Source organism: Vespa crabro, chromosome 11 (assembly GCF_910589235.1).
Source record: "Vespa crabro chromosome 11, iyVesCrab1.2, whole genome shotgun sequence".
NCBI lineage: Eukaryota > Metazoa > Arthropoda > Insecta > Hymenoptera > Vespidae > Vespa > Vespa crabro.
Genome location: NC_060965.1, coordinates 6,901,755 through 6,927,674, shown reverse-complemented (window position 1 = coordinate 6,927,674; position 25,920 = coordinate 6,901,755). Strand labels below are relative to the sequence as shown.

Below are 25,920 nucleotides of genomic sequence, written 5' to 3'. Positions count from 1 at the left end.
TAAATTCGAATCCCTGAATGACTGAAGAACTTTAAATGATTGTAAGTGTTATCGAGAAAATTTTTGGGGTCGATTGACGATGTTACTCCGCCCTCTGCCCACGGTACCCTAATCTATTTTTCAGAATACGCTATAATTATTACTATATGATAACATTTAAAAAACTAAAACCATAAAAAAATACATTGTAATATTGTTTATTATTATTATTATTAATACGATTTTGACGATTATTATTTATAATGTTAATAATCTATATTTAACGATAATTATTATCGCATTAATAACATTACCAATTATATTTAGTAATATTAGAGAGTGAGGCTGCATACCATATTAATGAATTAAGTATACTAAGTAATATGGATTAAGTATAATTCTCATTAGAATTTATATATATATATATATAAATATATAAATATTATCTACGGACATACTCTTTGCGTCAATGCGTTGATGATAACTTTTTTTATATATATATATATATTTATATATATATATATACATATATATATATATATCTAGCCGTTGATTTTAGAGATATCGGATCATTATTGTAATGACTGCCTCTGACTCAATTCCTTTCTGGGCGCTATTTAGTCTGCGTTTTTCCCCCTTTTTTTTTAATTATTATATATATATATATATACATTCTTTATTTCTTATTTTTTTTTCTTGTTACTCTTACCTATTTTACTTTTAACCGATTTTTACATTCGAACGACTACTTATTTTATATATCGTAATAGGTATAGACTGTACCATGAAATATTAAGTAAAAATAAATTTGATTAGGTAATATATCAATCTCTTCTTTTTATCACCTTCGTTTCTTATCCCACATTGATACAATCCTAGATATAATACATATGTTTTATTTAATACTATTTGATAAAAAAAAATATTTAATTCAATAAAAATATTTAATACTATTATATATATATATATATATATATATATATATATATATATATATATATATAATATATAAATATTTTTTTTTAATATTTAAATATTCAAATTGTTTTTCTTTTTTCTTTTAAATGATCCTACGAAAAACATGCGAGATGAAAACGAAAAAAAAAATAAATAAATAAATAAAACAAAATCTAAAAACGAAACAACGAAAAGGTTACGGGACATAGACGTATATACAATTTCGTTTCTCCTTTTTTTTATTTTATTTAATCGTAGCACATATTATTCCAAAAATTCATGAGAGTACGACGTATGTAGATAAAAAAGTACAAATATTTACAAAATACTGTAAAAAAGAAATCGATTTCGAGCGCCCTAAGGATATGAAAGGTTCGTGTATATAAATCGCGGATTCGCTGCGGTTCTTCTCTTCTTTTTTTTTCTTTCTTTTTGCATTTTCCTTATTTTTTCTTTTTCTTTTCTTTTTTTTCGTTTTTTTTTGTTTTCTTTTTTACTCGCCACGTCTCGAAACGTACATGACTAGATACATTAGGGTGTTAGGCATAGATAGGTCGCTTTTTATATATCTCGCTAAGACGACGCGACGATATTTCTCGATAAAACAGCTTCTAAAAAATGATATGAACGTACGGCTTTTTTCTTCTTCTTCTTCTTATTCCACACGACCTTGAAATATACGAGGTTTGGAGGGTTGAGTTTGGGTTTGGGGTTTAAAAGAGGAATCTGTACGAGATCGTTGCAAGGTATGTTCCTAACACGCATTTATAATACATACAAGAATACTTCTTAGCGTTTAATTATCGTTTTTGTTTTTTTTTCTTTTTTTTTTTTTTTTTGTTAAAAAACATCTAGGAAGCATCTCAGAAATTGTCGACTGGAACGATCTCCAAAATTTCTTCGGTTTTGTTTCTTTTTTCTTTCTTTTTTTCCACGAAGTGGAAAATATAATGTTCCGGATACGATTTTTTATTTTTATCGTTTTCATTATTAATCAATTATTTGAATTATATTGAAAGTATAATTGGATAATTTATATAAAAATGTTTCTCACGATCCCTTCTCGCGAAGTATTAATTAATTAATAAAGGAAGCGAGTTTAAGGAAGGATTTCGTTCTTTTTTTCTTGTTATTTTTTTCTTTTCACCTTTCCTTTTTTCTTCGTTTTCATCTTTTTCCCCTACAAATTTCGCGAATGCTAATACTTATCGTTACATGATTATGACACTTTAATATCGCATTTAGATAAGATTGGCAGTGTTTAACCTTGATAATTCGTATGCCTATATGCGGTAGAATAGTATGTATGTATGTATGTATGAACTTACGTATGTATGTATAATACATTATGCGTTTATGCGTATACAGAGTCGTACGATTGATGAAAATGACATAAGCGCTGGAAGGATATTTCTTATAAAATTTATCCAAATCCACTAGCATAATACTATTTTGTTGATTGTTACAATTATATTATTCGAAATTCAAGTAAATCAATCAGAGTGGTTTAACCCTAGTTGTGCCTGTGAAGTGTAGAAACACCCCAAACCAACTTTAAGCTTAATTAAAATAATTTGCACAGTGCATGATTCACGAATTTTGTTTATAATAACAGAATTGAAAATGCGTTTTCATATCTGCTGATTATTATTTCCGAAGCTTCAAAGAATATATACTATTTTTTTGAAATAAAAATTATTCATTCTGTATAAATGACAGCTGTTCAAAATGCCTAGAGTGTAGTACACCCCAACTACACAATTTAAAATTATTTTGTGATGAGCTTAACTAGGGTTAATATCACGAACAGTTAGCTATCCGAATATATTATGCAAATCGCATGCTATTTTTTTTTCTCTTTGTTTTATTACTTTTCTTTTTCAATAATTTTGTATAAAAAGATAACATATAAAATCATCGATCGATCGAGAGAAATAAAAATATTTGCTGTGCGACATGTATCTTTGTGGTTATCGTAAAAGCTTAAAAATTGTTTAAATACATTCTATCTCTATCACTCTCACTCTGTATAAAATACAATGTAGTACGTTGTTCGATATTTTTTGTTCTTCTTCTTTTCTTTTTTGTTGTTGTTTCGTTTCCTTTTCTTTTATAATCGATCATAATTCGCATAAGTAAGTACTCGGATAGTAAGTATAATTAGAATATTTAGGGATAATGATACGTACGCACTGTGATTACTATATCATCAATTACCATTAAATAATTTCACAGTTTATGGCTTTCAACGAGAAATGTTTCTGCTTGCTGTTATACCCTATCTATCTGACTTTACAGAAACATAAAATAGTAATTTAAATTTACATAATATCGCCGATAGATTAAATTAAATATATTATAATATTTATAATATTTTGTTCTCCGATCGTTGTATTTTAAAAACAAAAATTCTAATCGGTTTGATCATTTCTCTCTTTCTTTCTCTGTCTCGCGAGCACGCAAAGAAAAAAAAAAAGAACTTAATTATTTCGTTGTATGAAAATACGTTTCGAAATGTTTTCTTTCTGTTTTGTTGTTATTTATTTTTCTTCCTTTTTTCTTTTCGTTATTTCTCGTTCTTTCTACTTTAACGGCTAAAGATCGCACGGCTAAAGTCGCGCTCTAAAATCATTTTAAGTCTATCTACAAATATTACAAAGTAAAAATAAAAGTTTAAATACGAAGAAAAAGAGAGAGAAAAAAAAATATATATATATTTATATATACGTAAAAATTACATCGAATTAAAAAAAAGAAAAAAATGTAGAAAGTCATCATTAGATTCTTATAAACTAACACTCGCGTACAATGCAAAAATAGTGAAATTTTATTACAGTTCAATAAGGAAATAAAAAAAAAAAGAAAATAAAACAAAACGTTTGTAAAAAAACGTTAAACGTTAAAAAAAGTTCATCTTACACAGCCGGTATATACAAATCCGTCTTTCATTTTTTTTTTTGTTATTGTTCCTTCTCTTTGTTTTTTCTTTTTTTTTTAACAACAACGACGTACGAATGATGAGAAATGTTGAGAAATAAAAGAAAAAAAACAAAAAAAAAAGAAATAAAAAATAAAAAAGAAAAAGAATTTAATGCGAATACAAGATCGCGTTCGTCGTTATAATAATAACGATACTTTTTTTTTTAATTATCGTCACGTTCTTTCTCTTCAAACATGATTTCGATCGATCGAAAACGTTCGTGTCGTTACTTTTCTTCGATTTTCCTATCGAGTTACTTATCCTTAAGAGTATTCGATGTAGTGGCCATACCTATTATTACTATTATTATTATTATTATTATTATTATTATTATTATTATTATTATTATTATTATTATTATTATTATTAGTATTATTATTATTATTATTACATATTGATATTGAATACTAAGTATTGCATTTAAGTATATAATATCGTTTACGTGTATTGGATTCGTATGCATGATTATCGTTATTATTATTATTATTATTATTATTATTATTATTATTATTATTATTATATTATATTTTACTATTATTAATAATATTAATATTAATATTACTTAACCTGGACACGGTAGCATTCATTGGAGCGGACATCCTAATTGGAAATAAATATTATTACCCTTATCTAATGGACGCGACAAAAACACCGTAATACGAATAATGATTGCGAAGTTAATGAGCGACGTTCTGCAATAAACGCAAAACATTGACGCCTCGTTTATGTGATTTCGATGATTGAAAATGCATCACCATATGTGAAATAATTCGACGTTGACAACAAACGACAATCCAATGGATTTTCTTTGTTTTTGTTTGTCTGTTTCTTTCTTTTCTTTCTTTTTCTTTGTTCTTTTTCTTTCTTTTCTTTTCTTTTCTTTCCTTTCATACGTTACACTCGAAATATTTAAAATATGTTACTACAATGTATACAGAATGTCCTAGAAGAAAAATGAATAATTCGTTACATTCTAAAGATAATTCTTAATAAAAAAAAAAATGTTATTATCAATAATAGGCCATGTTTGTTATCATTGATAGTTATCGCGATATTTCGCTTGTTAAAGTTTATCAAACAACAAAATCTACTCTGATATAATAATTTTTATTACGAAATAGGATTAGAACCTGACCAAGTATTTTTTTTTTCTTTCTTTTTTTCTTTTTCTTTCTTTCTTCAGACACCCTGTATATCGAGAAAAATACTCAAAAGTGATGGTTTCCTTTTTTTCTTCGTATCATAGTGGACGTATCGCTTAATATGATAATAAATTTTGACAAAGACGATTAAATTAACGAATAATAAGCGTTTCTTTTCATTTTACACAAAGGCCTGATGATTCTATACATACATATATATATATGTATATGTATATATATATATATATATCAAAATTCGTAGATATATGATCGATGATACCAAGCGATGCGCGGCGAGGCCTTTTAATTAGTTATTAACGACCAGTCATAATTTTTTTTCCTTTTTATGCGACAAAAGCCAATAATATCGATCATTTTTAATTATCGATACGACAATTATAGCAAGATCAACGATGTGAAACCAGTAATTGAAAGGTTTATATTAAAAATTTCGAGCTTAATTATTCTATGAATATCCTTTTATGCCTTTTATGCAAAATAAAGTTTAACTCTTCTTTTTGCTTTTTTTTTCTTTCTTTCTTTCTTTCTTTCATTCATTTTTATCAAAACGACGATATAAACATTCGGTTATATACATACTCGATGAGAAAGAGAACACACTTAAGATCTTGCAATCTTGGACGATTTGGTTTGGTTTCGTTTTTCAAATTATTTCCGGTTTTCACATCGAAGCAAGCTTAACTAACGTTTCGCAATTAAACGTCGTTTGCGGTTAAAACAACCTTACACAATTATTATCCCTATCGCAATATTCAGTAAATTTGGAGGTTCGTTTTCTTTGTCTTTTTCTTTTTCTTTTCTTTTCCTTTCCTTTTCTTTTCCTTTTCTATCTTCCTTTCTTTCTTTCTTTTTTTTTGTATTTTACGACGACAACGACGAATAAATTAGAGACAACTATCGACGACGATTTCACCTATTTTCGAGACAACCTCGTCGAAGGTTGGCCTCTCTCTGGGATCGTTCGCCCAACACTGTATCTGAAGTTCCTGCAAGGTTGGCGGTGCCGCTTTATGCGGTTTCCACGTTAACGTCAATGACTTTAATTGAGCAAGAACGGATTCGTCATTCATTTTGTTGAAGGGTAATTCACCCTGATGAAACATTTCCCATACAAGACAGGAGAAAGAATATACGTCACTCTTGGTAGAATATTCGTCCTCATAGACAGCTTCATAAGGTAGCCATCTTAGAGGTATCACTTGGTTCCGATGTTTCGTGTATTCTTGATGATACGGTTCCTTACTCATGCAAGGTAGAGATATCTTGATGGTTAGATTACTTGCGATCAGACAATTACGTGCTGCTATATCCTTATGGACCAATCGACTGTCAGCTAAATGTTTCAAACCTCTCGCGGCCTGATTTGATAAGGACAATATCTGTGCTACAGAGAGTTGAGGGGCACGTGGTGGTTTAGACTCATGCGATGGACTACTATTGTTGTCCTTTCTTGATGCAATCAAGAACTGTTTGAGATCTCCCCAATCGGTATATTCCAAAATCATATAATCCGGTTCCTCCTCGCGACATAGTCCAATCAACTTGACAACATTCTCGTGATTGAGCTTATGCAAGAGATCCAAGTGACGTTTGAACTCCTGCAATGCAATCTCGTCCTTCGTATTGGTCAAACTTTTAACCATAACCAAACTTTCCTTATCACCGTCCAATTGATACTTCGTCGCATAAATTTCACCGAACTCGCCTCTACCCAATGGTTTAAGTTCCTTCAAATTCGTACGTGATACCGCTATCTTATCGTAATTCGACTTCGATCTCTTCGATTGATTGCTACTTTGACTTTGTGCTGTGTCAGCCCCGTCGCTTTTGTTTTGAGAATCACGATTTTCCTTCTTCTTACTTGTTGAATTAGTTTTATGACTGGTCTCCTTCAATTCCGTTTGTTCTTCCTGTACTTCGCCGTTCTCTAATTTTTCTATAGATCATAAAATGTTGAAATAAAAATAAGAATCAACATAATTATTGTTTATTTTTCATAAAAAGATATATATTTCGAATTTATTTTTAATTTGTAATGTTTTTATTTCCTTGCATTTGTTTCATTTTAATTTTTTTTACGTTGAAATACCAACCCTCAGCTTGTTCTTGAAGATATTGTTGCTTCCTCCTACGACGTCGATAACGACAGTACAACATAAGACCAACGACCAGAACCATATAAGCAGCAGCAGCACTGAGAGTAATAGTGACCGTCTTTGTCATCATCGAACCATCGTCACCAGCTTCCAAATCCAAATCCGATCTATAGCTGTCACCGGCTAAGAACGCGAAACAGAAAAGGAAATGCATCAGTTGATGCGGAAGGAGAAGAAAAAAAAAAGAAAAAGAAAGAAAGAAAAGAAAAGAAAATCATACCTTTCACATTTAACTGAACTTCCTCTCTTTTTAAACCTCCACTATTACCAGCCGTGCAACCATACTTTCCTTCATCACCGAGATATACCTCCTTGATGTAAAGACTTCCATTAGGAAGTACCTCAAAACGGGGATTTTCCAAATTATTCATACGGGAGTCTTTGTCCCATTGAATGGTAGGTTTAGGATCGCCTTCGGCAGCACAATGCAACATCACCGGGTAACCTTCAATAGCTTCGGTAGGATTTTGTGGTTGTATCGTGAACTTTGGTGCAACTGTAAACGATTATTGAACGTGAGAAATGTTTGAAACGAAGAAATGAATTTTAAATTTACGTTAAGTGTTTTAATGGATAATAAATTTATAACGATCGATCGATCGATCGAAATTATTGACTGTTTATTATCTAAATTAAAGATAAAGATTGACGTAATAAATGTTCGATTGGAAATTGATTTTATGAAAAAAAAAAGAAAAAGAAAGAAAGAAAGAAATTATAAAACCTATCTTAACTAAAAGGATCCTCTACTCACTCACTACGTCGATGTTAATCGTATGATTTATTGATCCTTGCATATTACTAGCTATGCAAGTGTAACGACCTTTGTCCTCTTCTAAAACACCATTGAAATGAAGCGTCCCATTGATATCTTGAACGTGTTTTGGAAAATCTTCACCGTCACCTTCTTTGATCCATTTTACCATTGGATTCGTGGCACCCTGAGCCTTGCAAGAAACTTTAGCAGTTGATCCAAGTTCTAAACGTTTGTTGACAGGAGGCGGTGAAAATTTCAGTTTCTCTTCGATCGTTAACGTAGCCGGATCGGAGAATATGGGTAGGAAGCCCTTAGTTTCTATCTCGCAAACGTATATACCTTTGTCCGATAAGTCAACACTTTTGAAATGTAAAGTAACGTTACCGTGATGATCGGTAACACGATGTCTAGTTGGTCCGCCGGTTTCTTTCAAAGGTTCGCCATCTTTGAACCATCGAACGTGTGTAACAGGTGATTCCATACCGGAATAAGAACAAGTCATTGTAACGGGCTCACTTTCCATCACGCTTAATGATTCTGGCGAATTGATCAATGTTGGTGGTGCTAATTCAGAATTAAATATTATTATTTTCTATTAATTTTATTATATATTTATAAATGATCATATTCGTATAATAAATATTCAACATCTTTGCTCGTTAAATTGATGGATATTAATAAGAATGATTAGGATTAATGCACGATCAATGTTTGATACTCACTTGATATTACCACTTGAACGGACATGTCAGTCTCACCGGCAAGATTCTCAGCAACGCAAGTATAATTTCCATCGTCCTCGTTTATTTGAGCTTTCCCAATAATGAGCGTATTGTCCTGAACGCGAATGGGACCCGCGTCACTTATAATATGACCCTTGGGATCTCTCCAATAAACCTTAGGAGTCGGTACACCGCAGGGTTCCAAACAGCTAACTTGTAGTTCCTGATCTTCGCCGACTATAGCCACTTGATTCGGTAAAGTGGGTTCGAAAGATGCCGCGGAGAGATTCATTAGAGCTTAAAGAGAGATGAATGGATAAATTGATAGACACAAAATATTGATGGCCGAGATTAGAAAAGTTTTCGTGACCCATATTAAATGGATCTTAGCTATGACATACATCCGATCTATTCATAATACTACAAAATTATTATTTATTTTTACATTAAAAAAAAAAAAAAAAAAAAAAAAAAAAAAAATAGATCTTTATATGTAACGATATATCAGTCGATGATTATGAAAGTCATCTGTTCAAATTGAAAAATTAAAAAGAAATTAGTTTATTGCTTAATTTTTATATGACAATTATTTAATTACACGAATTAATTAATAAATTGATTTTAAACAAACTTTTTGACTTAGATCATTTTTATAATCATCGACTCATATATACCATGAATACTATCTAATTGTTATCTATTCTTAAATAAAAATAGAATGTATCTCTATTTGTGATGCTATATATATATATTTGTAATACTACAAAATTCTAATTTATTCGTAGATATAAATAAAATATATTTCTATCTGTGTCTAGATATATATGTCTAATTAATAACAAAATAATGAGATCTATCCTAAAAAAAAAAAAAAAAAAAAAAAAAAATACATGTATCTATATTTGATCATATGTAATAATCCATCTATAAAACATTGTGAACGATTCAACCAGGATATATACTAACTATCCGAAAATTTGTTATCAGAAATTAAAAGAGTAGAAAACATTAATTATCCAATATGATTAATAAAAAAAACAATTAGAATCTTACAAGCGATTCGCAATTCGACTGTATATGTCTGTGTGGTGTCAATCCTTTGTCCATGACATGAATAAAAACCATGATCTCTGTGTTCAGCGGCGCGTATAAGGAGGGTGCCGTTATCAAAAACAGTTTTTTCTTCATCTGATTCCAAAGGTCCAATGTTATTGAAAAACCACTGAACAACATCAGCATCCTCGAAGAAACAATCAAAGACAGCTGATTCACCACGTTTAACTATTAGATTCCTTGGTACGAGTTTTATTGTGGCCGTCTCGTTTCCGGTTACAACCAGAGGATAACTGTCACTAATCGGTGAGGAACCAGCTTCGTTTTGTGCCACACAAGTGTACATACCACTATCCTCTGGCATAACGCGATGTATGTGCAATTTTTTCTTTTTTATTTCAAGTCTATCGCTTTTCGTTATACTTGCTGTATTCCTGAAATACAAATATAAATATAAATATACATATAAATATAAATATATATAAATATACATATAAATATATATATATATATATATATATTGATAGTCCCATGGAACTGGAACAGGTTGTATCTTCTAAACTGTTGAAAATAGATAAAAATGTTATAGGTCAAAGTTAAATGATATCAAGTGGTATCATAATATACAAATAATTTTATACAATTTTGTGTATTGGTACATCAGAAAGATGCAACTGTACCTTTTTTTTTTTTTAAATAGAAATCTATATTTTTGATTAAACCAGTTAATTCAATTTATATTTTATGCTCTACATAAAAGTATTAACATACAAATATCGTAAACTTATACGTTAGGAAATTATCGTAGCTAAAGTACAGCCTATTTCAGTTGCATGGGACACTTGGTGTATATATATATATATATATATATATATATATATATATATATATTAATAAATAATATTATATAAGAATCGTGTGTGTGTGTGTGTGTGTGTGTATACAGCGAAGAGTGTAATATTTTTATTTTTTATCATTGAAACATTTAAAACTTTAAAACGTATAAATTGAAACTTTTCGAAGGAATTAATTTTTATTGTAAAATTGATGCACTTGAAAAATTATTAAATAATATTTCGAGTGATATTAATATCAGAAATTATTGGAAATATTTAAATTTTATAAAAAATAATATATAAATATTTATTATAACTTATTATTGGAATTAATCCTTAGAGTAAAATTATTATTAGAATTTATTAAAATATATTAGAAATTTGTGTCTGACGTGCAATTTTTATTTTTTCCTTTTTTTTTTGTTTCATTAATGCATACAAAAAAACGATAATAAATAGAGAATGTGTGAGAGATAAAGAAAGAGAGAAAGAGAGAGAGAGAGAGAGAGAGAGAGAGAGAGAGAGAGAGAACTGGGACCTTTACTTTTACTTTTTTACTCTTTCCACTAATTGGAAAAAGAAAGAAAAAGGAAAAAAAAATATTTAGTCATGTGCCTTGACTCGGAAAGATTGGATGATGGACACATTGAAACTAAGAGTGTCACTTCGTAATTCATGGTCGGTGCCATAAATGCTGGTGTCAGTTACCAAGCAAATTAGGTTCACGTTTGCATTGTATCCCAGCACCACCATCATTCTCTCTTTCTACCTGCCTGTTACTCTACCTATCTATCTATCTATCTATCTGTCTTTCAGTCTCTCTCTCTCTCCCTCTCTCTCATTCTCTCTCATCGCGGCTTTTCGAGAAATTATTGGCTCCAGCGTTTATTACGCGCCGACATGTACGAAGAACGGAATAGCCAAAGTTCTGTAACTAACTTGAACCAGCCGTATTTCATGTCTCCGGATCCATCGACGTGACATCGTAGCTCAACCTCGCCACCAACCTGAATAGGTGATGGCAATTTTGGTTGCTGCAGTTGAACGCTTGCTTCGCTTATCCCTGAAAAAAGAAAAAAGAAACGAATTAAAAAAATACAAAAATGTCGATTGATTTGGGATACTAGTAGATTACGATTTTTTTTTGTCGTAGGGTAACACGAACAATTAAGTGTGGATGATTAAACGATAAAATGGTTTTTATAAGAACATAATATTATTATATAACAAGATGAGTTTTAGAAGTAAATATATATATACATATATATATATATATAATATCTTAATTTTTTTATTTTAACTCGTTTTAATTAGGGTGAAGTGACAAACGAAAATATGTTTCTCTGTGAACAAAGAAACGACAATTCACGTTTATTGTTCACTCTGTTAAATTTTATATTTTACTCTCGTACTACTTCTCTTGTCTACGTTCTATTTCTTACTGCCAGTTTCTCTCCCCAAATCTTAACGGCTCGATTTGTAGGTAACAAAAGAATTTGTAGATAACAAAAACAAAAGAAGGGCGGGCCATGAGACGCGTGACAAATCTACCTGGAGAAAGTATACTTTCTTTACATCTCCCCCCCCCGGATAAAGTGTCTACAATTTTTAGTCCTCTTCTCCATCTTCTGATATCGGAAGTAGTTTTGTTATGTGGAAGAATCCGGTTTCTTGTTTCTGTTTCCCTGTTTTTATTTCGTATATAGACTCTGAAATTTTTTTTATTATTTGGAAAGGGCCAATTCTCAATTCGTCTAATTTCTTTCTATTCAACCTATTGCCATCTTCTATATATACCAAATCTCCTGTGTTAAATTTGTGATTCTTTCTATTCTTGTTAAATATTCTTTTGTTATATTCATGTGATCTTTTTGTTCTTTCTAGGGCTAGTTCTTTATCTCTTATTCAATTTTCTTTATCATTTTTTCTTTTTTTTTATCTCTTCGGGTAGAATGCTGGTGATTGTGCCATCTAACAAATATTTAGGCGTGAAGCCGGTTACTGTATGCTCTGTTTCATTGTATTTATCCAAACATTCTCTACCGATCGTTGTCCAAGCTCTTTTTTTTCCTTTCTCGTTTATTCTGCATCTTATTTTGTTTACTAATGTCTGATTCAGTCTCTCGTTCAGACCGTTGGAAAAGGGCGCATTGACAGCCGTAAAAATCAGTTTCGTATCCTTTTTTATGAGAAATTCCCTAAATTCTTTTGAGTTTATTCCCGGGTATTGATCTGCGAGTATCACTCCTATTTTGTCGGTTTCTAGTATTCCACTTATCAGCTTGATGAAATCCGTTGCACTCTGGGTTTTTGATGTTCTCATGAACGCGTATCTTGTAAAATGATCCACCAGTAGATGAAGGTATCTTTTTGTTGATCTTTGTCCTCCGAAGCCTCCGATGGTATCTATTGACATGATTTCAAACGGTTTCGTTGCCGGTCCTAGTTGTAACATCCGTCCATATTTTCCTTGCCCCCTGGATTTGTTCTTAATGCATATTTCGCAGTTTTGGCAAACTTTTTTTATATTTGCCGTTATTCTTTTAGCTGTGTAATAAGGAGATATCCTGCTTATCATTTGTTTAATGCCTATATGACACCATTCAGAATGTATTTCTTTAATTAATTTTAAGCTTAGTTCTGTAGATAAGATTATTTTTTCTTTGTTTCTAATTTTTTTATAGAATATCCCGTCTTTTTCTATTAGTTTTGATTTGGTTTTTTGCAATGTTATATTTTCTTTTTGATCTGTTTTTATTTCTTTTATTTTTATTAGGTTGATTATTCTTAGTATTTCTTCCGTATTTTCGGATGATTCCAGTACTGGATTTCTGCTTAGACTATCTGCTTCAGCGTTATCTTTTCCCGGAATATATTTTATTTGAAAGTCATATTGTGACAAATAGTACGTTAATTCTTCAAGTTCTTCATCTGTTCTAGCTTTTATGTTCATAGCATCTAATGGTTTATGGTCTGTGAATATCGTGAATTTTCTTCCGATCAACCAATGTTGCCAATATTTTACCGCTTCCTTGATTGCCAGGCATTCTAAGTAAATTGCCTTTTTTCTCTTTTGTGAATCATTTAACTTTTTCGAAAAGTATGCTACTGGCTTTTCTTTACCATCACTCTGTACTTGCTTAAATATCGCACCAATGCCTTCCAGTGATGCATCCGTGTAAATTCTTATTGGTAAATTCCTGTCAAATATTTGCAACACTGATTGAGAGCATAGTAGATTTTTTATACCTTTGAAGGATTTCTCACACTCTTCGGACCATATGAACTTTTCATTTTTCTTTAACAGTCTATGTAATGGGTCTAGTAGTATTGAGCTTTTCGGTATGTATTCGTGATAAAAGTTTATTTTTCCAAGAAATTGTCTAATGTTCTTTTGAGTTTTTGGAGTAGGAAAATTTCGTATTGAAATTAGATTATCCTTTACTGGTCTTACTGTATTGTGCTCTATTATGTGTCCGAGATATTTCACTGATTCTGTTGCAAATGTACATTTTTTAAATTTTAGTCTGAAACCTTCGTTTACTATTGCCTTCATTACTCTTTCTATGTGTTCTATGTGTTCTATGTGTTCTTCAAATGATACTGAAAAAATTAATATGTCGTCTATGTAATTCTCTGAAAAATCTTTCAGTTTGTGCTTTCTTAGAATATTCGATAATATTCTCTGGAAAATGGCTGGTGATGTTTTTAGTCCGAACGGTAGACATGACCATTGGAAGTGTCCCTCTTGTGTAACGAATCCAGTTTTTTGTCTATCTTCAATACGTAATGGAATTGACCAGAAAGCGGAATTTATATCTAATGTGGTGAAGTATTTACAGTTTCTTGCTTTTAATATTAAATCTTCTATTAATGGAAATGGTTGAGCTTGTGGTAACTATCTTGTTTAATTCACGAAAATCTATACACAATCGTGATCGTTTGTTCTCATCTTTCTTGAATGCCAGAGTTACTGGTGCTGCAAACGGACTATAAGATTCTTCGATCAATTTATTTTCTAATAGTTTTGCTACTTGATTTTCTATTTTTTTTTTATCTTCTATAGTGCACCTATATGGTCTCTTACTGCAGTATTTATCAACCAGTAAGTCTATTCGCGCTTCGTAGTCCGAAACGGTGCCTACATCATATTTGTTTTTTGCAAATATAAAATTATATTTTTCTATTAGTTTTTTTTATCTTTGTTCTTTTTGTATTATCCAAGTGATTCAGATCTGATCTGAATTGTCGTTTTATAATATCTTAATTTTTTTATTTTAACTCGTTTTAATTAGGGTGAAGTGACAAACGAAAATATGTTTCTCTGTGAACAAAGAAACGACAATTCACGTTTATTGTTCACTCTGTTAAATTTTATATTTTACTCTCGTACTACTTCTCTCGTCTACGTTCTATTTCTTACTGCCAGTTTCTCTCCCCAAATCTTAACGGCTCGATTTGTAGGTAACAAAAGAATTTGTAAATAACAAAAACAAAAGAAAGGCGGGCCATGAGACGCGTGACAAATCTACCTGGAGAAAGTATACTTTCTTTACATATATATATATATATAAATTATAGGTATTATTTATTTGATTATATATAATGTAATAATAATATTTTTAATAGTAAGTATACAATGTTATATATATACAGTAATGGAAGAGCAGAACAGAACATATGCTCTTTACAATAGATTAACTTTTTTACGAATTGATTTAACGACAATATTGCCATAAAATAAATCTGTATAAAAAAGGTAAACGAAAAAAGAAACATCGACAAACTTAAACAAATTTATATATATATATATATATTAATCAAAATATTATATTCTTATTGGACAAGAAATAATTTCTTTCTCCGACATTTTTTCTTTTCTTTTTTTTTTTTTCGTATGATACAAAGCATCAAAGAAAAAAATTTCAAGTGATCGAAACTGTATAACTGTATAAGGTCAAGTTCAAATGCGAAAGAGAAATATACTAAATTCCGAATTCACGGTTCGAGTCAATAAGAACTGATATAGTTCCCGATATAGTTATTGTAATCGAACACATGAGAATTTCTGATTGAAGTAGTTTTCGGTTTCACGCAACTTAACACTACGATATACTTTGAATAAATGAATTGAAATATTGAAAACTTAATTTTATAACTTCAATAATAATAATAATAATAATAATAATAATAATAATAATAATAATAATAATAATAATAATAATAATAATAATAATAATTATAATAATAAAATATTGTTATTATAAAATATTATTACTATAATATTATCATTATAATTTTTTCATTTAAATTTATTAATAATTGAACATATTAAAAATATGTTTCAAAATATCTTTTTCAATATCTTTTTAAATATTAAAAAAAAAAAAAATTGAAAATTGAATATATATATTCTGCAAAAGAAGCTAGAAATACAAATTGGGACGGAGTGGGATGGGACTACGGAAGAAAAAAAAAAAGAAAAAATTTCTATGACCCTTGTCTAATTCCACGTGTTAATGAGGTGATGTTCGAGGTAAAACGATTTTTGGTAGACGCGAAAAACAGGAGACCTGCAGACGAAAGTCGAGGTGGAGTAAAACTAAGAAAAAGAAATGAATGAAAAAGAAGAGAGAAAGAGAGAAAGAGAGAGACAGAGAGAGAGAGAGAGAGAGAGAGAGAGAAAGATAGTGATAGAAAGAAAGAATCAGGACTGATGCCTGAGAATGTCAGCTCGATTTCGTCGTTCTGTCTTTTTGCTTGAACGTGATCGAGAAGAGAGAATCTGGAAATGGGAATAAAACCAAACGGACGGGTTCGCGACGGATTTAATCGAACTAAATAAAAGATCCTGGGGCACATGGTACACGGAGTAGCACAAAATCCTTTTCTCTCTTTTCCTCTCTTCTCCTCTCATCTACAACTACTCCTACTATACTCTTTTCCAACCCTTCTTGCAATCGTCCATCCGTACGTTTCGTTTGTCCAACCTGGGGAATCTTTCTCTCTCTCTCCCTCTCTCGACAGGGTTGCTAGTCTAGACGGAAGTTCGCTTTATAAGTCCTTAAAAAAAAAAAAAAGAAAAAAGAAAAAGAACAAATATATATATATATATATATAAAAAGAAAAATGCGTTCTCGCTTGGTGACTTCTCTCCTTTTTTTTTTTTTACGTCTATTATTTTTCCTTCGTGTCTTTAGCAAGATTTCTCACGAGATTTCATTAATTTTTTTCTTTCCTTTCTTTTTGTTTGTTCATTCGTTCTTTTGTTTGCTTCCTTTATTGCTTTTGTGGACACATTTTGTATTTTATTTTATATAATTTTTTGTTACCCTTCTCTTGTTTCCACAGTTATTATTCTATTCTATCATTTTATTTTATTTTATATAATCTTTTGTTTCTAACTCTCCACTTTAGTCAACATAAATTTATATTATTGTCTTCGCCAAATGGTATTTGGTTTATTTTTTTATTTCTCTTTCTCTATTCAAACATTCTTCATTTTATTTTATTTAATATCTATTACTGCTTTTAGATACTATTTGTTTTTAGTTTTTACATAATTTTTTACTTTATCGTTATTAAACATATTCTATTATATTTTACATAATTTTTGTTATTGTTGTTTTATATATATATATATATATATATATATATATATAGAGAGAGAGAGAGAGAGAGAGAGATGCTTAATATCATTTTTTACATAATTTTCGAAAATTTTATTTTCTATATAATTTATATTATATCTTTCTTATATAATATTTTCTTTCTTATATAATATTAATATTGTTTATTTAATTGTATATAATATTTTCAATCATTCTTTCAGGCGTTTTTTATTTTATTTTACACTATTTTCGTTATTATATATTCTTCATCTATATTATATATTTTCATGCATTATTCTATACAATATTATACATAATTTGTATTATTACTTTATATGTAACATTTTCTCTTTAATCATTTATAAGCATTTTCTATTATATTTTACCTAATACATTTTTACTGTTCTTTTCTCTTCATTTTATAAAGATGCCTAATTTTATTATTAAATAATTTTCAAAAATTTATTTATTTTATTTTTTATAATATAGTAGTAAATTATCTTCACAGATATTCTTTACTTTTTTTTTATAATTCATGGTCGAATTTTTTTCCTGTCTCGCGTTTCATTTCAAGACTTTTTAATTTATTTTATTTTCTTCTATTTTTTTTTTTCTTTTTTTTTTTCTTTTTATTTCGTAAGTTATCCCTCAGCTTATAATATGTACATATAGATTTTCGTGTTCCTTAAAAAGAATACAAAACTCGATACCCTGGTCGGTAAAAAGACACGCGAGAGGAAGGTTAAGAACTTGTCATCGGATAAGTTTGGGAAGATAGAAGTGACACATAACGATAACATGAGGTTTCGTTCGTTAATTCGACGATGAGAAAAAAAGCTTCTTCCTTTTCTCACTTATCTTCTTCAATCACGAACTAATAAATAAATTTTTTATTTCATCAATTGAATAAAAAAAAAAAGTAAGACAGAACGAAAAATAAGAATCAATCATGCACAATTTTGAAGTCTAATCTTTCGCCAAATGAATTTTATTTAAAAATACAAATTTTATTTAACCAAAAAAAATATACAATCGAATTAAATTAACACTTGTATTAACGACAATTATTCCGGTATATTAGCATATATGTATCTTAGGGAAAAAAAACAAAACCAAAGAAGAGTCAAAAAGAAAAGGATATATTTTTGATTATACGTATATAATAGAAAATAAAATTTTTAGAAAAAAAAAAAAAAAAAAAAAAATCTTTTAGGAAAAACGTCCAATAATATTTATAAGCAGACAATTTTTATACAAATTCTTGAAAACAATTATTTTCACTGATTTATACATTTATCGTTAATAGAAAAGTGTACATTTAATTAAATATTATATATAAGTATACATATAATTAGTTGTTATATATATATATAAATAATAACACAAACAAAACAAAAGAAAGTAAAAAAGAAAAAGATTTGTAAAATTGATATATGTATATAAAAGAAAGAAAGAAAAAGATAAAAACGTTCGATAATACTTATACTAGACAATTTTTATAATGTCTCTTGAAACGAATCAATTTCTATTGATTTGTAAATTTATCGTTAATAAAGAAAATATACATATAATTAGATGAATCGTTTTATCCAATAATGAGGTCGATCATAAAAAGAAAACAACAAAAGAGGACGACGACGAGATATAAGACGAAAAATAAGAAGAAGAAAAAGAAGAAGTAGAAGAAGAGAGTAGAGAAGAGTCTCGTTAATTACAGACGATGTATCGGGAAACTCTCTTCCCAAGCATCTCTCTCTCTCTCTCTCTCTCTCTCTCTCTCTCTCTCTCTCTCTCTCTCTCTCTCTATCTCTATCTCTTTCACTCCTTCTCTCATTTTTTTCCAATCCTCCTTTCAGACGAATCCACGACGAGGAGTACTGAATTCACGCGGAAACAGCCTCGCACATCGATTCAGTAGATCCGTTTTGAAAGGCCGAGGAGAAGAAGAGAAAAAGATAGATAGAGATAGAAAGAGAAAGAGTAAAAATGCACGAGAGAGAGAGAAAGAGAGAGAAAGAGAGAAAGAACGAAACGAATGCGATGAGAATTTACTTTACATGGATGTCTGGTTATCCGTGAAATGGCGACAGCGACGACGACGACGACGACGACGACGATGACGACGACATCGAGGATGTCAGCGACGACGACGACGACGACGACGACGATGACGATTACTGATTACACGTAGTTTCCCTGAGGTAGCATTATTAACGGCTGACTGCCCCTCCGCCATAACCGTCCAATCCTTTTACTTTTACCCAATGGTAAGCTGTTGCCATCATCGGCTTTTTATCGTTTGCCTAGAGTAAGGTAGCTTTCGACGTGACGAATAACGAAGAGAGAAAAAAAAAGAAAAAAAAGAGCTTCGTCTAAAAGATACACACATACAAAACTTAATCCCAACTCAGTAAAGCTCATTCAAATACCAACACGATTGATCGTCCGAGGAGAAGGGAGAATCACTTTCGAGATTAATTCGGCTAACGACGTCTCGTGAGTCATTTATCCTTCTCGAGTATTCTTTAACACATTTATATATCACTAGCATTATATACGTATGTGTACACACACACACACACACACACACACACACACACACAAAACAATTCTATAAGAAAACGTATTGAAAAAAAATTCGTGTTCAAAAACAAAATATATATATATATGAAAATGAAAACTTTTCTTCTCCCAAAACGAATTTTCTATCATGATCACATGATCCGAAATCATGCTACCTCTTGGTGCGTTATGTTAACCTTCTCAAAATTTCGACTTTTTGAGACAATAAAAATTTTTTTTCTTGCAAATGGAGTTTTATATTATAATCACAGGATGGCAAATTATGTTACCTCTTAGTACGTTGTCTTAATCTATTTGAAATATTGAATTTTTGTGAAAATAAACATTATTCTCAACAAATCCAGTTTTCCATAATAACCAGATAATGCGAAATCATGCTACCTCCTGGTACGTTATATTAACCTTCTCGAAATTTCGAATTTTTGAGACAACGAAAATTTTTTCTTGCAAATGGAGTTTTATATTATAATCACAGGATGACAAATCATGCTATCTCTTGGTACGTTATGTTAATCTTCTCGAAATTTCGAATATGGCTGAAAATAAAAATTTTTTTTTAGCTAAGCGAGTTTCCTATCATAGTAATACAATATGAAATAATGCCACCTCTTTATATATTATGTTGACCAGTTCGAAATTTCATACTTCTGAGAAAAAAAAACTTTTCTTCTCCCAAAACGAATTTTCTATCATGATCACGTGATCCGAAATCATGCTGCCTCTTGGTACGTTATGTTAACCTTCTCGAAATTTCGAATATGGCTGAAAATGAAAATTTTTTTTTAGCTAAGCGAGTTTCCTGTCATAGTAACACAATATGAAATAATGCCACCTCTTTATATATTATGTTGACCAGTTCGAAATTTCATACTTCTGAGAAAAAAAACTTTTCTTCTCCCAAATCGAATTTTCCATCATGATCACGTGATCCGAAATCATGCTACCTCTTGGTACGTTATGTTAACCTTCTCGAAATTTCGAATATGGCTGAAAATGAAAATTTTTTTTTAGCTAAGCGAGTTTCCTATCATAGTAACACAATGTGAAATTATGACACTTCTTTATATATTATGTTGACCCGTTCGGAATTTCATATTTCTGAGAAAATAAAAACCTTTCTTCTCCCAAAACGAATTTTCTATCATGATCACGTGATCCGAAATCATGCTACCTCTTGGTACGTTATGTTAACCTTCTCGAAATTTCGAATATGGCTGAAAATGAAAATTTTTTTTTAGCTAAGCGAGTTTCCTATCATAGTAACACAATGTGAAATTATGACACTTCTTTATATATTATGTTGACCCGTTCGAAATTTCATATTTCTGAGAAAATAAAAACTTTTCTTCTCCCAAAACGAATTTTCTATCATGATCACGTGATCCGAAATCATGCTACCTCTTGGTACGTTATGTTAACCTTCTCGAAATTTCGAATATGGCTGAAAATGAAAATTTTTTTTTAGCTAAGCGAGTTTCCTATCATAGTAACATAATGTGAAATTATGACACTTCTTTATATATTATGTTGACCCGTTCGAAATTTCATATTTCTGAGAAAATAAAAACTTTTCTTCTCCCAAAACGAATTTTCTATCATGATCACGTGATCCGAAATCATGCTACCTCTTGGTACGTTATGTTAACCTTCTCGAAATTTCGAATATGGCTGAAAATGAAAATTTTTTTTTAGCTAAGCGAGTTTCCTATCATAGTAACACAATGTGAAATTATGACACTTCTTTATATATTATGTTGACCCGTTCGAAATTTCATATTTCTGAGAAAATAAAAACCTTTCTTCTCCCAAAACGAATTTTCTATCATGATCACGTGATCCGAAATCATGCTACCTCTTGGTACGTTATGTTAACCTTCTCGAAATTTCGAATATGGCTGAAAATGAAAATTTTTTTTTAGCTAAGCGAGTTTCCTATCATAGTAACACAATGTGAAATTATGACACTTCTTTATATATTATGTTGACCCGTTCGAAATTTCATATTTCTGAGAAAATAAAAACTTTTCTTCTCCCAAAACGAATTTTCTATCATGATCACGTGATCCGAAATCATGCTACCTCTTGGTACGTTATGTTAACCTTCTCGAAATTTCGAATATGGCTGAAAATGAAAATTTTTTTTTAGCTAAGCGAGTTTCCTATCATAGTAACATAATGTGAAATTATGACACTTCTTTATATATTATGTTGACCCGTTCGAAATTTCATATTTCTGAGAAAATAAAAACTTTTCTTCTCCCAAAACGAATTTTCTATCATGATCACGTGATCCGAAATCATGCTACCTCTTGGTACGTTATGTTAACCTTCTCGAAATTTCGAATATGGCTGAAAATGAAAATTTTTTTTTAGCTAAGCGAGTTTCCTATCATAGTAACACAATGTGAAATTATGACACTTCTTTATATATTATGTTGACCCGTTCGAAATTTCATATTTCTGAGAAAATAAAAACTTTTCTTCTCCCAAAACGAATTTTCTATCATGATCACGTGATCCGAAATCATGCTACCTCTTGGTACGTTATGTTAACCTTCTCGAAATTTCGAATATGGCTGAAAATGAAAATTTTTTTTTAGCTAAGCGAGTTTCCTATCATAGTAACATAATGTGAAATTATGACACTTCTTTATATATTATGTTGACCCGTTCGAAATTTCATATTTCTGAGAAAATAAAAACTTTTCTTCTCCCAAAACGAATTTTCTATCATGATCACGTGATCCGAAATCATGCTACCTCTTGGTACGTTATGTTAACCTTCTCGAAATTTCGAATATGGCTGAAAATGAAAATTTTTTTTTAGCTAAGCGAGTTTCCTATCATAGTAACACAATGTGAAATTATGACACTTCTTTATATATTATGTTGACCCGTTCGAAATTTCATATTTCTGAGAAAATAAAAACTTTTCTTCTCCCAAAACGAATTTTCTATCATGATCACGTGATCCGAAATCATGCTACCTCTTGGTGCGTTATGTTAACCTTCTCGAAATTTCGACTTTTTGAGAAAATGAAAATATTTTTCTCGCAAAATGAGTTTTCTATCATGATGGAAAATCATACTACCTCTTGATAAGTTATGTTAACTTATTCGAATTTACTAATTCTGGAGAAAATGTAAATTTTTTTTCTGCTAATTGAATTTTGTATCCGAATTACGTGATACGAGAGGAATTGTTATAATTTTACTTGCCACTTTTTAATTTGACATAAAAAATCTAACAATTTGGATAATGATAATAATGATAATATGGAATGGAGAATATTTGGAATATTTTTTCACGATAAACATTGTTATTTTCATTTTTATGAGTAATATATAGTAAACCCATTATATTTGATAATTATACAAATACTTATTCTATGATATAAATTACGCAATAATATAATACAATGTAATATTATATATTATAATGTAATAGAATATAATACCATTATGAAATTTATGAACTTCTTATCTTCCTATATGCTTCTCAAATTATTCAATTATTGAATCAGGTAAACAAAATTTGTTCTGTGAGAAGTTCGTACTTTATTTACAACATGTAACTTAACAGAGGATAATCAGCGGTACATGATAACAAATTCACAAAATTAAAATATAATTTATAACATTTTATATATATATATATATATATATATATATATATATATGTCAATAATAAATGATTTCATATATTATGTCGTTGAATTCGTTTCAACAAGTGTTATGGAACTATGAAAAGAAAAATATGTAATTCCATTAAAAAAAAAAAAAAAAAAAAAAAAAAAAATGAATTTAGTTTTGAAATTTTCTCCACTATTTAACTTGCAAAAATAATTGGCATCATATGATATAACTATTCGTATCAAACAAATTTATAAACAAATTTTTTTTGGTAAATTCAGTCTTTTCCTTGAAGACATTCTAAGTTTTTTGTTTTTGTTTTTAGATATATCGGACAAATACGAAAGAAGAAAATAATAAAAAAAAAGAAGTAGAAAAAAGAAAAAACTTACATTACATAATCTATACAAACTTTACATAACATAATCTACTTTTATTTCTGAAGTACAACAATAAAAAACTTGTTAATTCATAAGATTTCATTAAGAACCAACTACTCACTTAATATACATACTTAGATTAACTTCTATCCAATTTCTACCATAATTGTACGATTATTATTTCGACAAACTTTTCAAAGTTACATTTTGGAGAAAGGGAATGAAATTGAACCTACGTTGAATATTTCCAAAGCATTGAGTCCATTAAAGAGCATTAATCCTGAGAAGTTATCCTCGAAAAAGCGGATATTCGAAGGGTTCTGTTACGGTGCCGGCAATAAAGAGTGACAAAGTACAGAAAATGTGGAAGGGTGTATATGTGTGTGAGAGAGAGAGAGAGAGAGAGAGAGAGAGAGAGAGAGAGAGAGAGAGAGAGAGAGAGAGAATAGGTGGACAAGTCGAAGGGGTGGTAAAGAGTAAGAAGGAGGGCTCGTTTGTAATCGTGAAACTCACTTTGCGTCTCTGAGGTCTGTACGAGATTTTGCCCGACCACTCGAGTCGCTTTTCTCGCTCTCATCTTCTCTCCCCCCCTCTCTCTCTCTGTCTCTCTCTCTCAGAGGCTCCTCTCTACTACTCGGAAAGCCGTGTTTAAATGCACAAACGAAGCGAGAGATCAAAGGCACCGCCACGGTCCCGCATATGCTGCGAGAAAGAAGGATTGAAGTTGAGGAAGATGGAGCGAAGAGTGAGTGAGTGAGTAAGAGGGAGGGGAGAGGGAGGGAGAGAGAGAGAGAGAGAGAGAGAGAGAGAAACGTTTATTATTATCATCGTACACGACCATCCTACTCCTTTTACCCGTTTCTCTTTCGTTTCTACCAGGTCCTACAAGCTCACAAGACGAGATTAACTTTCGCATAAGTTTCGTGTGACCTAAGAAAAAAGGATGAGAGAAAGAGAGAGAGAGAGAGAGAGAGAGAGAGAGAGAGAGAGAGAGAGTGAGAGAAAGAAGGAGAGAGAGAGAGAGAGAAAGAAGGAGAGAGAGCAACTTCACTTCCGGAGTTTCCAACCTTGAATCCGTTCTTCAAATAAGAACTATTTTACTTTCGATTATATGTATATATATGTATGTATGTATGTATGTATATATATATGCATGATTATGATTTAATAATTATTTAATACTTTTATTTATCTTCAAATCAAGTAAATTATGTCAATTTTTAGAACGATAAAAATCTAATGCGTGACAATAATTGATAGATCGATCTTTCATTAATCGTATGTGTAGTATTTCTAAAAAAGAAAGGAAAGGGATGAGAAAATAATTTTTTTTTACGTGGCCTACGATTTAATAATCAATTTCATTTATTAAAATTGATCACTTTAGTTCGAAAGAAATTCGATAATGTTTCAATCTCAATTGTGTCGAATTAAAAGTAAAAAGATCTCGAAGTTATAAAAAGAAAAAAGAAAAATAAGAAAAAGAAAAGAGATCGTCGGTCGATAGATTTTATATTAATCGTACAGTATTTGTAAAAGAGTAAATAAAGAATAAAAATGAATCATAATTTAATCAAATTAACAATTCTTATTATTATTTTCGAACATATAGAAGTTCAATATGGAAATTATGAAATATCACGTAAATTATGTGTCAAATTAAATATAAAAAGATCTCAAAATTATAGAAAAAAAAAAAAAAAGAAAAAGAAATCCGGTGATCTCTATCAACCGTATAGTGTTTGAAAAAAAAAAAGAAAGAAAAGAGAGAAAAGAAACTTTCAGAAATAAAATAATAAATTAACTAATAATTAATTTCTAATAATTTCTAATAATAAATATGAATTATGTCGAATAAGAAATCAATTAAAAAAAAAAAAAAAAAAAAAAGTACCTAATATCGAACAATCGATTTTTGCATTGATCACAAATTAATCATGATATAAAAAGTTCGCAAGAAGATATACGAAAAAAATAAATAAATAAACAAAAGAAAATTTACAAATTTATTCGATGAAGATCAGAATTTACAAAGAAAAAATAAAAAAAAAAATAAAAAATGTTTCTCAAATAGAAATCTTTTTGAAGAACGAAGTTTTTCTTCCTCTTT

General features: G+C 29.9%; 1 protein-coding gene across 1 annotated transcript in view; it reads right to left on the bottom strand.

Annotated features, from left to right (window-relative positions):
• Positions 1-1,157: 1,157 nt before the first annotated feature.
• The window catches only part of LOC124427932 (tyrosine-protein kinase-like otk), a 76,429-nt gene continuing 51,666 nt past the window's right edge, over positions 1,158-25,920 (bottom strand). Inside the window, exons 3-9 of the mRNA XM_046971393.1 lie at positions 11,543-11,666; positions 9,768-10,201; positions 8,715-9,011; positions 7,990-8,556; positions 7,456-7,731; positions 7,173-7,358; positions 1,158-7,015 (exon numbers count right to left, since the gene is read on the bottom strand). Of these exons, the coding sequence (XP_046827349.1) occupies positions 5,964-7,015; positions 7,173-7,358; positions 7,456-7,731; positions 7,990-8,556; positions 8,715-9,011; positions 9,768-10,201; positions 11,543-11,666 (2,936 nt within the window). The 3' untranslated portion in view covers positions 1,158-5,963. The remainder of the gene's footprint in view (positions 7,016-7,172; positions 7,359-7,455; positions 7,732-7,989; positions 8,557-8,714; positions 9,012-9,767; positions 10,202-11,542; positions 11,667-25,920) is intronic.